This window comes from Zootoca vivipara, chromosome 12 (genome assembly GCF_963506605.1).
Source record: "Zootoca vivipara chromosome 12, rZooViv1.1, whole genome shotgun sequence".
Taxonomy (NCBI): domain Eukaryota; kingdom Metazoa; phylum Chordata; class Lepidosauria; order Squamata; family Lacertidae; genus Zootoca; species Zootoca vivipara.
The window spans coordinates 22357476-22372583 of record NC_083287.1 but is presented as its reverse complement, the minus strand read 5'-3'; the positions used below and the strand labels follow the sequence as shown (position 1 = coordinate 22372583).

Sequence of the window (15108 nt, the reverse complement as noted above, 5' to 3'; positions counted from 1 at the left end):
GTTCCGGATTTGGCTGCACACCCAACGGAGAATCTGGTTCACACTATTGCTGGAATCTCAAGTGGCATCAGTTGCATGGAACATCACCTGTACAGCACTGTACATGTGGCTGCCTTTAAAGGCTGCTCACAAACTGCAAAATATAGCCATTAGGCTGGACAAAGACCTTTATTATTTTTTTGCCAAGCTTTTAAATACTGTTTTAAGGCTTTCATAAAAAAACTTGTTCAACTCCTGTGTTGTTGTTTTGTTGTTGCTTTAAGGCTGTAGTGCTATTATTCCTTATGCTGTTTTCAATATTGTAAACTGCCCTGGAAATGTTTACATTAAACGATGGGATGCTATTTTTTAATAAAAAAAATTAATGCGATCCAGCCAGTGAGAGTACCGATGTATGTGTCCATATTGTGCCATAATATAGGTGCTCTCAAAGGGACATGATATGGTCACAAGCAGCCAAGCCATTTAACACTTTGTAAGCCAGAACGAGCGCTGCAGTGCCCTGCACAGTTTTAAAGCAATCACCGAAATTTGACTCCCCATCTCCTTTTCAAGTTTAATGATTGATGAGTTGTTTGAGATATGTCTAGCCAAACATGCTATTCTGTTTCTGCTATCAGGGTGGGCCCCCGTCATTTACACCTGCCACACAAGTAGGCAAGGTGACTTGGAAGGCAAAGATATATGCACATTGTAAAACTGAATAAGGGTGGCCAAAAGGCTGTTTTTTAAAGAACAAAAAGTACAATGAGAGGTTTTTAAAATGCATAGAGTTGGAAAGCACAGATGATCTGCGACACGCTGCGAAACAGAATAAATGGGGGAAAGGTGGCCAAGAGCCATTTTTAAAAAACAAAGAAGCAGAATGAGAGGTTTTTAAACAAAACATTGAAAACCATTTTGTGGAAAAAGGAGAGTCACTGAGAACATAGAAGGCAGCATTAAACTATTGGTTCACAATTTACGAGTGGACCACAAACTCATACCAGCCTGATATTAGTTACCTAGTTTTACTGAATATAATTCATTTTTTAAAAAAATCTATTGCAAGTATGAAAAAAGGTCCAGGGATTATGGGTTTTAAATAAATCCATACAACTCAGAAAGTGGTTTAATTAAACAAAAAATATGGGGTCATTATTTCTCAGCCATACTCAGTAGCTTCTTTCATTTAAAAATGAGTTATATGCAAAGATTACTAAGAACGTCAGAAAGATGTTTAATATAAAACCATATTAATATTATGGAAATCAATTTGAAAACACTATTGTTTTAAACACACACAAATATTTAACATCCAAAGATTTAAAATGTAGGACCCAGCAAACTTGCACTTTTACAAGCACCGTGTAATGCTCATTTTGCAATTCCAGAGAATCTATCTCTTCATGTGGCAGCACCTATACTTTGGAACATTAGCTAGGTGCCCTCACTATACACACTTTTTTTATTTCAGCAAGGCATATAATTCATATATATATATAAGTTGCACTGATTTTACAGGGATGCAGGATGTCTATAATGGCAACAGGAACATCACTTTCTCATCTCTTCCCTAGTATGAGATTCCTTTTTTTCAGATTCCACACAACCCATTTTGCTCCGTTTCTCTTACTTCACGTTGCACCGCAATTAGCAAAACGACAATAGATAAATTAGGTACAAAAACCAAACAGAAGAAGAAGAGTTTGGATTTGATATCCCACTTTATCACTACCCGAAGGAGTCTCAAAGCGGCTAACAATCTCCTTTCCCTTCCTCCCCCACCACAAACACTCTGTGAGGTGAGTGAGGCTGAGAGACTTCAGAGAAGTGTGACTAGCCCAAGGTCACCCAGCAGCTGCATGTGGAGGAGCGGGGAATCAAACCCGGATCACCAGATTACGAGTCCACTGCTCTTAACCACTACACCACACTGGCTCTCAGTCACACCTGTCAAAAACCTCATTTTGGTTCGTGAAACAGAATCTGACCATAACACACGCGAGATTAATTTCCCGATAGAAAGTAAAATGCAAAGAAATCACAACATGCCCTTCTTTGTGGCTGCATGCTAAACTACGAAATCTTTCAATGGTACACTGCAATCGCTCAATGCTATGAAACCAACTCCTCTTACCTGTGGGTGTGCTGCTACGAAACGACGAGGAAGGGGTAATGGGTGGCGTGACTGGCGGAGTAAGGCTCCCACTGCTGTGGCGTGGAGGAGTGGATACGTTTCCCCGGGACACTGAACTTGATAGAGTCAGGGAGAGTTTAGGCTGGATTTTTTTCTTCAGGGATTCCTGCTCTCGCCGAGCTGCATCAGTCATAAACCTGCAACAATGGCGATGCCAATGGGTAAGAGAAAAATCATTGTGAAACAGTAGCGCTGAACAAACATTCAGTACAAACACTTGATGCTACTTCTTAAATTACGTTTCTGAAGTTATGGCTTCCCCAAGTTGCCAGGACTCGAACCGAGAAGGGAGATTCCGACTAAACATCAGGAAGAGCTTTCTGACAGTAATTGCTGTTCGACCGTGGAATGGTCTCCCCTTGGAGGTTGTAGACTCTCCTTCCTTAGGTTGGATGGTCATCTGTCATGGATGCCTTAGCTGAGGTTCCTGCATTGCGGGGGGTGGGGGTGGTCTGGGGTCCCTCCCAACTCTATGATTCTGTATCTCTTGCAGTTTTTGATTCATGGCATATGTACTCCAATCATTTAAACAACCATTGACATTCTATGGCATAAGTGCAGCACAGGCAATGGGGTCTCACACAGATACAGGTGGGTGGCAGTTTTTTAGCATGTTATACATGTGACATTTTTAAAGTTAATTAAAGGGGGGAGTTGCCCCACCTAAAAAAACAGTGCTGTGTCAGACAGGGTGCTAAACTAGAAGATAAATGCATTTCACAAAAGGGCTTATAAAGTGTCAACTGGACACTTATTTCTAAAAAAATGAGAATTGACGTACAAAGATTCCTTTCACATTCCACCTCTGCTATTCTCCTGCTTCGTGACCCACTATTGGACACCTGCTCCCTGAGCCATTGTGACATAATGATGATGTCAACTCCTGTGTTCTGTTAGCTCTACAGTTCTACTCCCATTGCTGTCTCAGCTGTATCCCTGGTGAGAGTTAAACATGTTCCAGTTGCAGGGAAGTGAAGGGAGATGGATAAAGAAAACTACCAGCAGGACTCAGAGAAGAGAAGGGAACTGGATATACCCCGGGGGGCCACAAAACTGTCTGTGAAATGCAAACCATTGAAGCCATTCTATTTTAAATACAAGCATCATGTTTTAAGTTGCTTGCGGATTGCCCTGGTTATATTGAGGGGATTTGTCTTACAGTAAAGCTGCACTTACCAAAGAGGAAAGTAAAAAAAACGGGTATTGCCGATACATTACTTCTCCACTTAGGTTTCTGATGGTACTGAGGATACACAGACACTTTTGATGGCAGGTAGCTCCTCATCACATAATACCAGGCAGAGGGCCTTCTCGGTAGTGGCGCCCTCCCTGTGGAACGCCCTCCCTTCAGATGTCAAGGAGATAAACAATATCTGACTTTTAGAAGACACCTGAAAGCAGCCCTGTATAGGGGAAATTTTTAATGTTTGACAATTTTACCTCCTGCACACCTAGCAGTTCGAAAGCACATCAAAGTGCAAGTAGATAAATAGGGACCGCTCCAGCGGGAAGGTAAACAGCGTTTCCATGCGCTGCTCTGGTTCGCCAGAAGCAGCTTTGTCATGCTGGCCACATGACCCGGAAGCTGTCTGCGGACAAACGCCGGCTCCCTCGGCCTATAGAGCGAGATGAGCGCCACAACCCCAGAGTTGGACACGATTGGACCTGATGGTCAGGGGCCCCTTTACCTTACTATATTTTTATATGTACTGTAAGCCACCCAGAACAGCTGGGGAAACCCAGGCAGACGGGCGGGGTATTATTATTATTATTATTATTATTATTATTATTATTATTATTAGTGGTCAAGGCCTCTTGGGACTCTCTCTTGGTCACACCCTCCCTCCACAGGCCACACCTCTCACCAGCCCTACTGCATAGCCTCCTTCAGGGTTTCTGCCTGGTTGGGATGTTATTGAACTGATAATGCCTCTTGGTTGCCTGGATAGAAGATAGAAAAGTGTGTGTGTAGACACTAACCTCTTGTACAGAGGCAACATTTGCACCATTGCTTTCCCCACTTTTGCCTCTTGCCCCACCTATCACCACCAGCACGTGGCCCTCAGAAGCTTGCCCAGATGGGAATGCGGGTCTTGGGCTGAATAAGGTTCCCCATCCCTGCTATATTTCGTGGCAAGGTCAGAGGCCCGGCTTTTCTCCATATCAGGTAGCATCTCATAGCTTCACTTTCTCCCACAAGACACTATGGTTTCCATTTGACTTCTATGGGAAAACAGGAATCTTCTCGTTTTCCATAGTGCTATAGTAATACACCAACAGATTGTGGTCACTACACTCATTTGCTATCAGGTTTTTCAACAACCAAACAAAGTGGACCTCAAGAATTCCTTTCTGAATGATCTTTTCTCTACCGGATACGTTACAGGACAATTTAATGTGTGCAACATCCCAAAGTATGGGCAGCCATTAAGTAACTAGGCGAAACTAAATGTTCTAGACGTAAAACAGAATTTTTTCAAAAAATAATGCTGATAGATTACACAAAATAGATAATGTAACCATCAAGCCATCCATTAAAGCCAAAAGCTAATCAATTGCCAGGAAAACAAATTACTCCAGATATTAAGGAGCCAGACATCTTTTGTGGTCTGTTTAAGCTTTTTTCCAAGTGGGGATAACCCTTTCAAGCATGTCCTCTTACAATGCTAACTACCTTCTGTCTACCTTTTAGCAGTTAATTACCAAACTTGTCATTAATTTCTGACAACAACCCATTTCATATGGACCACTGCATCAACTAGCAAGAAATGTCTTATATTCTGGCTGCTGTAGGGAGGGGTGGTGGTGCAGTTATTAGCTTGCCCAGACTAATTTTTCAAAAGGCTGAATAAAAATGGTGCAATAAACCACTGAGTACAATTTAATGTAGCAATTATCATCCCAGAATTCACCTTCACAGCAGTTAACAGCTAGCTTGTTAGGGCATTCATCAGCCTTGCTTTTGCTTTGGATCATTAATTAACAAACCAGTTGTCACTTGCTGCTAACAATACATACTTGATGTGTTACTGCTTAATAATAGGAAATAGCTTTATGGACGCTTATATTTCATTCCACATCCTCTTTGTAACATGGTTCAGATGCCTTAGTGTTTTGTACAGTAATAATAATAGTAAAAATATTTAAAAGATGTATTGCACATTATTGGGCTGGACAGAGCAATATCTCTTTAATTAAATGCATTTATGCTGTATTTAAAACATATTTTGAAGCACGCCATTAATTGCTTAATTTATTCCAGACTGCACCGCTCCTATTCAATGACATGAAAGAAGCTTAAGAGTGCAAAGCTCACCAGGGAAAAGATTTCAGGGACAATCCAGTCTTTCCTCCACTAGCCCTACAAGGCTTTATAGAGCACTAGGGCGATGGCAGCTGGTGCTGTGATCAGGACCACATTAGGCCTCACGCCATCACAAAAGCCTCACCCACACCCAGAAAGCGCCACATGTTTGGCTGGCAAAAGGGGAAGCACTGCTCTAGGAGAGTGACGCGGGCATCACTCTGCAGGCAGAGAGGTTGACAGAGCTCACAAGAGAGACACTTCCATCCAATGCAACCCCCAGCCCAGCAGAAAATGAAGTTGGATTTCGCTGCCAAACTTTTTTTTATAAAAATAATACATAAAAGTTTAATTTAATTGAGAGGGAATTTCAAAATCTAAGAGTGGAAACTGTTGGAAGGGCAGAGCCTTGTCTTAGTAAAGTGGAATGTCTGGGCGGAATCCTTGCAAGAACAATAAAAGTTATGGTGACCCCTCAAGATGTGTGAGATAGAGGCTGAGAGGAGCAGGCTGGCGGGTCAACTCGAGAGCCTGACTCAGCACAGGGCAGGAAACTGAAGAAGAATAGACGTCTGAAGTCTGCTTAGGCAGGACAAAGACTGCACAATCCCAGGGCTTAACGAAATACCCAGGAAATTCTATGTTTGGTGACGTGAAGAGCACTTCCTCAAAGCAGAAAATAACCTAGTAAGCCATCTTGGAAACGGAAGGCTGCTACAGTACATATACTGCTTCTTCTTGTGATTTCCACAACACATATCAATAAAAAATTAGACTAGCAGCCTGACACTATGCTTGCTTACTCAGAAGTAAATTCCACTTTATTCAGTGGGATCTACTTTCAAGTAAGTGTTCTTAGGACTGCACCATGGTCTTTGTTCTCCCACTACAGGAACATGACAGGATGTTTGTTGCTAATCCAAACATAGGGTGGTATCCATTCCAGTGTTAGTTTCACGCAAAGTAAACCCATTGTAACAGATGAGCATGACTTAGCTGGAGATGAACCCACAGAATTCATGTTTTGGCATGTTATGAGATGTAGTTTAAACTGCATTTTTTTCAAAATGGCCTCTGTAATTCATAATGAGATGGTATGCACATGTCCTGCTTTTCTGTATATCCTTATGTTGTAGCTGAACCCCAAAGTCATGACTGGCACAAGCAGATGATCAAAGCTACTTCATTTTTGTGTTCATTTTCAAAGCAAAACATACACTGTGCTAAGACGGTAAGTTTGCAGCACTGTAAAACCGATAACTATTAACGTACAACTTTTTTAAAAAAAACACGCAGGCATTTTATGAGACATTAAATTTACCTGGCACAGAAGGAGTCATAAATATATGTAGATTGAACCAGGAGATATAAATATATCAAGAGGATATACAGGAAATCCAATTAACCAAAATGCACACTATTTTTCAAGACATTGCCTAATTTCTTTCACGTTGTCAGTCTTCACACTCTGCATGTCAGCTTCATAATTCATCTGCCACTCAGCAAATTATTTTCAACCATAAGCTTCTTAGATAAGATGCCTGTCATTCTTCTTTAAAAAAAGCAGCAGCAGAGCATTTTCGAATACAGAATTGCTTGGCCTTGATTTCTTCTAGATTTAGAACAATGATTTGACACTAAGGCCACATTTATACCATACATTTAACACATCATGGTACCACTCTAAACAGTCATGGCTTCCCTCAAAGAATTATGGTAACTATAGTTTGTTAAGGGTTCTGAGAACAGTTCTGAGACCCCCGTTTACACATTAAACAACAGTTACGTATGAAATTAATACCGCACACAAAAGCTTCAGTTCTGTGCTTAGTGTTACAGGCAAAATGATCAGTCTTCTTAATAACATGGTACTTCCAAAGGAGAAAAACAATGATTAATCTCACACACCAATGGGAAACTCATTTCCCAAATCATGGCTCCTTATGTAGCCAAAGTAATGCTATACATACCCTTCAAGTGCCCTGATTTTCCAGGGACAGTCCCAGAGTTATGAAAGCCATCCTGGCTTCTGATTTGATCCCGGAATGTCCCTATTTTCCTTGCTAGTGCTGCCGCTGCCAAGCTTGAGTAGCAGCAGCTGCCGGCACTTGTCCCAAGCGGCTGCAAGGGAGCATCCCATTGCCTCTCCATGGCTGCTCCATGGCCATTGCTACCCAACTCCTTCCTTGCGTAGCTCATAGTGGCTGCTGGACAGCAGGTGAGGCTGCCGCTGCTGAGGCCCAGCCCCATGTAATGTACTGGGCTCTGATGGTCAGGCAAAGAGCGGGAAGAAAGGGGGAGCGAAGCAGAATGCATTGAGTCTTGATTTGTTTTAAAAAAACAGTTTGTGGATTTGCATCTAATCTTGCCCCTATTCTAACTATTTATTGGTGTGTGTTTTTCTTTTTGCAAATCTACCAACGAATCAAATCAAATCAAATCAGGATTAAGGGGTTTTCTCAGGACAGTGGTGGGTGTATGTGCTGTGTCCCGTTAGCATAGCATTGGTGGCACTTGGCCTTCATCTGATAGGAGAAGCTTGGCGGTGGGTGGCCAACATGGGGTCTTGAGAAGGGTCAGTTGGAGTAAGTGAGAAATGTCCCATTTTCATGAGGAACGTTGGAGGGTATACATTATACATGCATGGAACGGAGGTATCAGCAGGCTTAGGGAACCAAAAAGTTTGCAAGTACCGTGTTTCCCCTATTTTAAGACGTAGTCATTATATAAGCCATAGCAGGATTTTAAGCGTTCAGGAAATACAAGCCATACCCCGAAAATAAGCCATACCTCCGAGGAGCGAGACCGCTGAGGGAAGAGGAGGCGAAGGAGGCGCGCTCAGTGCTGTGGGGGCTGAGGCATGGTGCAGTGCCCCGAGCCTCTGGGAGCCGGCAAGAGCAGGAGGCGGCTTGCCAGGTCGGCATCCAGCAGTGTGCGCGGAGCACCCCGAGCCTCTGAGAGCCAGCAGAACGAGGAGGAGGCTTGCTGGGTCGTCGCCCAGCAGCGCGCGCGGAGCGCCCCGAGCCTCTGGGATTGTTGTTGCTGCTGCTGGCTGCCGGAGGCTCGGGGCGCTCCGCGCGCGCTGCTGGGCGACGACCCGGCAAGCCTCCTCCTCGTCCTGCTGGCTCTCAGAGGCTCGGGGTGCTCCGCGCGCCCGAGCCAGCAGCCTAGCTTCTCTTTTTTTCCCTGCCCGAGGCAGCCTGCCGCCCCGCTACCGGAACTGGCGGCTGCAGAGCGGAGCGCTCCGCAGCGCCAGGCGGAGCGCAGCGGCCTGGCCTCTTTTTTTTCTTTTTTGCCTGCCGCCCCGCCACCGGAACCGGCAGCTGCAAAGAGGAGCGCTCCGCAGCGCCAAGCGCTCGGAGCGCCCTGCAGCACTGGGCGGAGCGCAGCAGCCTGGCCTCTTTTTTTTTTTTGTCTGCCGCCCGCCACCGCAACCGGCAGCTGCAAAGAGGAGCGCTCCGCAGCGCCAAGCGCTCGGAGCGCCCTGCAGCGCTGGGCGGAGCGCAGCAGCCTGACCTCTTTTTTTTTTTGTCTGCCGCCCGCCACCGCAACCGGCAGCTGCAGAGAGGAGCGCTCCGCGATCGCTCCTCTAGACCACCTTGCCGAGAGCCTCCAGCCTTTCAAGCGGCAATGCTCAGGCGCCCGAATGGGAAGAGAGACCCCCCCTTGCCAGATTCTGAGCGCTCCCTGCTCCCCGATGGATTGGGCAAAATCCGGCGCGCAGCGCAGGCGCGGGATGAAAGGCACGATCCAGCCTCGGCAGCCCTAGCGACGGCGAGGGGGGCGTTGCGAGCCATTTAAAGCTGTGGCCGTTGCTTCACTGCTTTTTAGCCCCCTGTCCGGCAGCTTTCTGTGTCCTTTTTGTGGTGCGTGAGGAGCGCTGCTATCGGGCTGCGCTCCGGCTGCCTTTCTACCCCCCCCCAGTTGTTTGGTGGCTTTTGCGGCACATGAGGAGCACTGCCATTAGGTGAGGAGGAGCACTGCCATTGGGACGCGCTCCGGACGTTTTTTCTAAACCCCCCAGCGGTCTGGCTGGCTTCTCCTGACTTCGCAGGGTGCTGCCAGCCCAGCAGCAGCAACGCCGGCCGCGGCAGGAGGAGGCAGGAACCACTAAGACACCCCCCGAAAATAAGCCATAGGCTTATTTTCTTGAGTAAAATCATTATAAGACGGTGTCTTAAAATGTGGGAAACACGGTAGTACAAAAAAACCCACACCTCACCATGGTGTGTAGGGGGGGGGGAACTAAAGAAGTAAACCCACCAAATGGGGCAAAGAACAGGGAGCATGCTTAGTTGCCACATAATGTTGACTGTTGGCGGTGGGGCTGGAAAATGCATTTCTCCCCACATTTCACAATACAGTCGTACCTCAGAAGTCGAACAGAATCCGTTCCGGAAGTCCGTTCGACTTCCGAAACATTCAACTTCCAAAGTGCAGCTTCTGATTGGCTGCAGGAAGATGCAGCCAATCGGAAGCCACGGAAGCCCTGATGGATGTTCGGCTTCCAAAAGAATGTTTGAAAACCAGAACACTCACTTCTGGTTTTCAATCATTTGGGAGCTGGAACGTTCGACTCCCAAGGCGTTTGGGAGCCGAGGTATGACTCTACGTTTTGTTGACAGTCTCACTTGTTAAGTTCCCATTCAGACGGTAAGCTTGCCTCTCTTCAGAGTACATGTGAGGACTCTGCCACCCCAAAAAATCCACATAAAATCCTAGATGTCAGCTTTAGACTAGCCTCCCCTCTGACATGCTAGTTTTCTAGTGCAAATTGGTTTTGCTTCCTTTTTTAAATGGATGAGTACCTATCAAAGAAGTCTGGGAATTGTAGTTCTGTGAGGGGAATAGGAGTCTCCTAACAACTTTTCAGTTCCGATGGTTTCACGCCCAACCCCTTCTATGGACTCGCTGTCTTACATTGAAGCACAACTGCTCAACTGTAAAAGTTGGATAATTTACAAGCTAGTGCAACCAAGTTCTTTTAAATGCAAACAAAATACAGATAAAATGATAAATAGGAGCCACCGCAAAAGGTGAAAACATAGTTGGGGGCATGTGTATCTTTGAAGATATTAATTAATCCTGTTGCTTCCCACTTCCTCTGGAATTACTGGAAGACCTGTAGCAATCTGCTGTGATAGGAAAGGACTGCCATTTGAAGAAGAATACCCTCTGTCTGAGTCAGACCGCAGGAAGTTTCTTGAGCGTTGCTTGATCTGCTTCATCATCACTATCGTGTTAAATCGGGGACTGTTGTTTTTAAATTCATGTCAAGTGGAAAAAAGGTCAGGAAATGGGAGTGTAAAATACACTGTGCTGTACAACCATACCATAATACATAGTGATACAAGGGAAAAATATGCGGTGCAATTTAGGAAGGCCTTCTTGTAAGTGGGGGAAAAAATGCATAAATTGCCATTTTAATTAATTTCCTAATGTAAAGCACAGCTGCAGTAAAGTTGGCAAGTATAAGTCACCTTTACAGTTTGCGTTTCTCAAATGAAATCATGCTTTTTAATTGGGTCTTAATGTGTGCGAAGCTATGTTTTATTTACTCGCTATTACAATATCAGCATTTTTATACTTTCTGCTTGCTTGTGCAAACAAACTTTATTAATACATATATCTGGATGCTCTAATCTCAGTTACAATGTACCAGTTTGAGTTTCAACAATTAACTGGCCTTTTTTTGTGGACTCCCGCTGCTATGTGAACTAGCTGTAGGCTATTAAAATAATGAGTCCGGACTGAGTCATCTGATCTCATGCTTGGTGCAAAGCCTGAGGAAAAGGACTTTGCCCACAATTCCTAGTCTGTTTACCAGACGAAGCCCAGACTGTTGGCAGCTTTGTCCAAGAACTCCCTTCCCCCTTCCATGCATTGTTGTTGTTTAGTCGTTTAGTCGTGTCCGACTCTTCGTGACCCCATGGACCAGAGCACGCCAGGCACTCCTGTCTTCCACTGCCTCCCGTAGTTTGGTCAAACTCATGTTCGTAGCTTCGAGAACACTGTCCAACCATCTTGTCCTCTGTCGTCCCCTTCTCCTAGTGCCCTCAATCTTTCCCAACATCAGGGTCTTTTCCAAGGATTCTTCTCTTCTCATGAGGTGGCCAAAGTATTGGAGCCTCAGCTTCACGATCTGTCCTTCCAGGGAGCACTCAGGGCTGATTTCCTTAAGAATGGATAGGTTTGATCTTCTAGCAGTCCATGGGACTCTCAAGAGTCTCCTCCAGCACCATAATTCAAAAGCATCAATTCTTCGGCGATCAGCCTTCTTTATGGTCCAGCTCTCACTTCCATACATCACTACTGGGAAAACCATAGCTTTAACTATACGGACCTTTGTCGGCAAGGTGATGTCTCTGCTTTTTAAGATGCTGTCTAGGTTTGTCATTGCTTTTCTCCCAAGAAGCAGGCGTCTTTTAATTTCGTGACTGCTGTCACCATCTGCAGTGATCAAGGAGCCCAAGAAAGTAAAATCTCTCACTGCCTCCATTTCTTCCCCTTCTATTTGCCAGGAGGTGATGGGACCAGTGGCCATGATCTTGGTTTTTTTGATGTTGAGCTTCAGACCATATTTTGCGCTCTCCTCTTTCACCCTCATTAAAAGGTTCTTTAATTCCTCCTCACTTTCTGCCATCAAGGTTGTGTCATCTGCATATCTGAGGTTGTTGATATTTCTTCCGGCAATCTTAATTCCTGCTTGGGATTCATCTAGTCCAGCCTTTCGCATGATGAATTCTGCATATAAGTTAAATAAGCAGGGAGACAATATACAACCTTGTCGTACTCCTTTCCCAATTTTGAACCAATCCGTTGTTCCATATCCAGTTCTAACTGTAGCTTCTTGTCCCACATAGAGATTTCTCAGGAGACAGATGAGGTGATCAGGCACTCCCATTTCTTTAAGAACTTGCCATAGTTTGCTGTGGTCGACACAGTCAAAGGCTTTTGCATAGTCAATGAAGCAGAAGTAGACGTTTTTCTGGAACTCTCTAGCTTTCTCCATAATCCAGCGCATGTTTGCTATTTGGTCTCTGGTTCCTCTGCCCTTTCGAAATCCAGCTTGCACTTCTGGGAGTTCTCGGTCCACATACTGCCTAAGCCTGCCTTGTAGAATTTTAAGCATAACCTTGCTAGCGTGTGAAATGAGGGCAATTGTGCGGTAGTTGGAGCATTCTTTGGCACTGCCCTTCTTTGGAATTGGGATGTAGACTGATCTTCTCCAATCCTCTGGCCATTGCTGAGTTTTCCAAACTTGCTGGCATATTGGGTGTAGCACCTTAACAGCATCATCTTTTAAAATTTTAAATAGTTCAGCTATTTTAAATAGTTTAAAATTTTAAATAGTTCAATTTTAAATAGTTTATGCTTCCATGCATAACATGGTATAACAGAGCCCTCTGGAGGTCAGTATTATTGCTTTGCTCATTCAAAACTATTTTGCCCTCCAAACAATATAGAATAGCCTTTTCAAAGTCTATTATGGCAACAAAGGATAAAATGGAACAGCCCCTTGTGAAATGGTACAACCCCTACACCCATCCAGCCCTGGTAGGGTTTTTTTTATTTACAATATCAATAAAAACAACTATGTTTGGGGTGCAACTATGTTTTTGATGCAGAGAAGATATGCCATTCTGGGGAAAAAAGTAAAAACTGATCTTGTGATGTTGTCAGCACATGTAAGATAGGTCACAGATAGCTAAGCCAGAGAATGTTGGGTCAGAATAAGGAAATTCTGTGTTCTATTAAAAGAAATATTGCAGAATTTACAAAACAATCAAGAAAGAAAATGTTTTCTTATAACTGCATGAATAAGTTTGTGAGTGACATTTATTTAAAAAAAGACACACAAGCCCTTTGATTTCCTGCCCCCAGTCTCAGGGCCTTAACTTGTAACGGAAAAATAAACAATTTAGATTGTGATATTTATCCTTCTGTCAGATATATGATATCAAACGTATTTGTAAATTCGCATTTCAAAATATATTGTGACATATTTTACTATAAAGATTTCCCTATACCATTCATTGAAGGTAGTGATCTAGCAATGAAAATGTGCAAATCCTCTAAATTATTATAGAGCAAAAGTAAAAGAGTTTCCAGTAAATGTCTCCATATATGTAGCCCAATGTATTTTACACAGACCTACTTGTGATAAATCTATTGCATACCAGGTCTAGAGTGCCACCTTTTTCCTGAAAGCATTATCGAAAACTGCCCAACTCTTTCCAGATCCCTTCTAAAAAACTGTTACAGCAAAGCTCTAAGATTCCTACATATGAACAGAACTCTGCTTAATAAAGAACTTGGCTTCAAGCAGGATGAACAGAATTAAAATGAAGTGAAACCATATAAAATATTTCGATATTGTGAGGGACAGGGGATATCGCGAAGTCCCTCCCCTCCTGAGTTCAAGCCAATCCCCGAGCACAGGGGAAAGCAGAGAGAGTTCCGATTCCAGTGGGGAAGCAGGAAGTCGTGTCCGAGGCTCAGGCAAGGTAGAGGAGCCAGGTTCCCAGGTGGGACAGGAAGGGGCGAATAAGGGGGGGAGACCCATCCCCCAACTCCGGAATTACGCAGAAAGAGGAGGGGAAAGAGGATGGGTCTGCCAAAGCTTTTGTGTTGGAGAAAGACGCGCCAAAAGCCATTAGGAGGTTCTGAAACCGACTGACCACATCACTCCGTGTAAATAGCAATGACTCCCCCACTGACGCAGCACCACAGCAGGGAAACGGGAAAGCCTGGCTGCAGGAGACAAGGGGCAGCAGCCAGGCACAGTCCGCAGACAACAGCCCCAGTCCACCCACCCGCACAGAGAGGAGCAGAGCCAGCCCACCCCTCCCAGAGCAGGAGTGGTTCTAGAAGTGACGCTCACGCTCCCAAATGGCTATCCCCTGACGGTCCTCGCCCTAATTGACAGTGGGGCGTCAGCGAACTTCTTCTCGAGGAACTTTGCAGAACAGCACCAGATCCAGCTTCTGCAGCTGGATTTTCCCCTGCACGTGGCAACCATTGACGGCAGAGAGCTGCTGGGAGGGGCCATCACTCATCAAACCCCCCCATGAAAATGACGGTGGGAAGGCACTCAGAGACACTGGCATTCAACGTCACAACCATCTCAGACCCCCCCATCGTCTTGGGCATGAGCTGGCTGGCGCGCCATGACCCCTCCATCAGTTGGCACCAGAGATGCATCACTTTTGGATCGGACTTTTGCCTGGAACATTGCATGCAGCACCAACCAGGGGAGGGGCCTCCGATAGCCACGGTGGCCACCATGCACGTCAAAGGGGGTGAGGCGATACCCAAGCCGTACTGGGACTTGCAGGAGGTCTTCAGCGAAGCGGAGTCCGACCACCTACCCCCACACAGGCCTTTTGACTGCCAGATCAACCTGGTGCCGGGGGCAACTATACCCCCAGCCAAGCTGTACGCCATGTCAGACCAGGAACTGGAGGATCTGCGCGCTTTCATCGACAAGAACCTCAAGCGGGGGTTCATCAGAGAAAGCAAGGCAGCAGGGGGCAGCCCGGTCTTCTGGGTGGACAAGAAAGACACGCAACAGCGCCGTCTTGTGGTGGATTTTAGACGGCTGAATTCAGTGACAGAGCCAGTG

At 45.2% G+C, this 15108-nt stretch overlaps 1 protein-coding gene across 1 annotated transcript in view; it reads right to left on the bottom strand.

Annotated features, from left to right (window-relative positions):
• JAZF1 (JAZF zinc finger 1) overlaps window positions 1-15108 on the bottom strand; it is a 135706-nt gene that overhangs the window by 16877 nt on the left and 103721 nt on the right. Inside the window, exon 3 of the mRNA XM_035128872.2 lies at window positions 2120-2316. Within this exon, the coding sequence (XP_034984763.1) occupies window positions 2120-2316 (197 nt within the window). The remainder of the gene's footprint in view (window positions 1-2119; window positions 2317-15108) is intronic.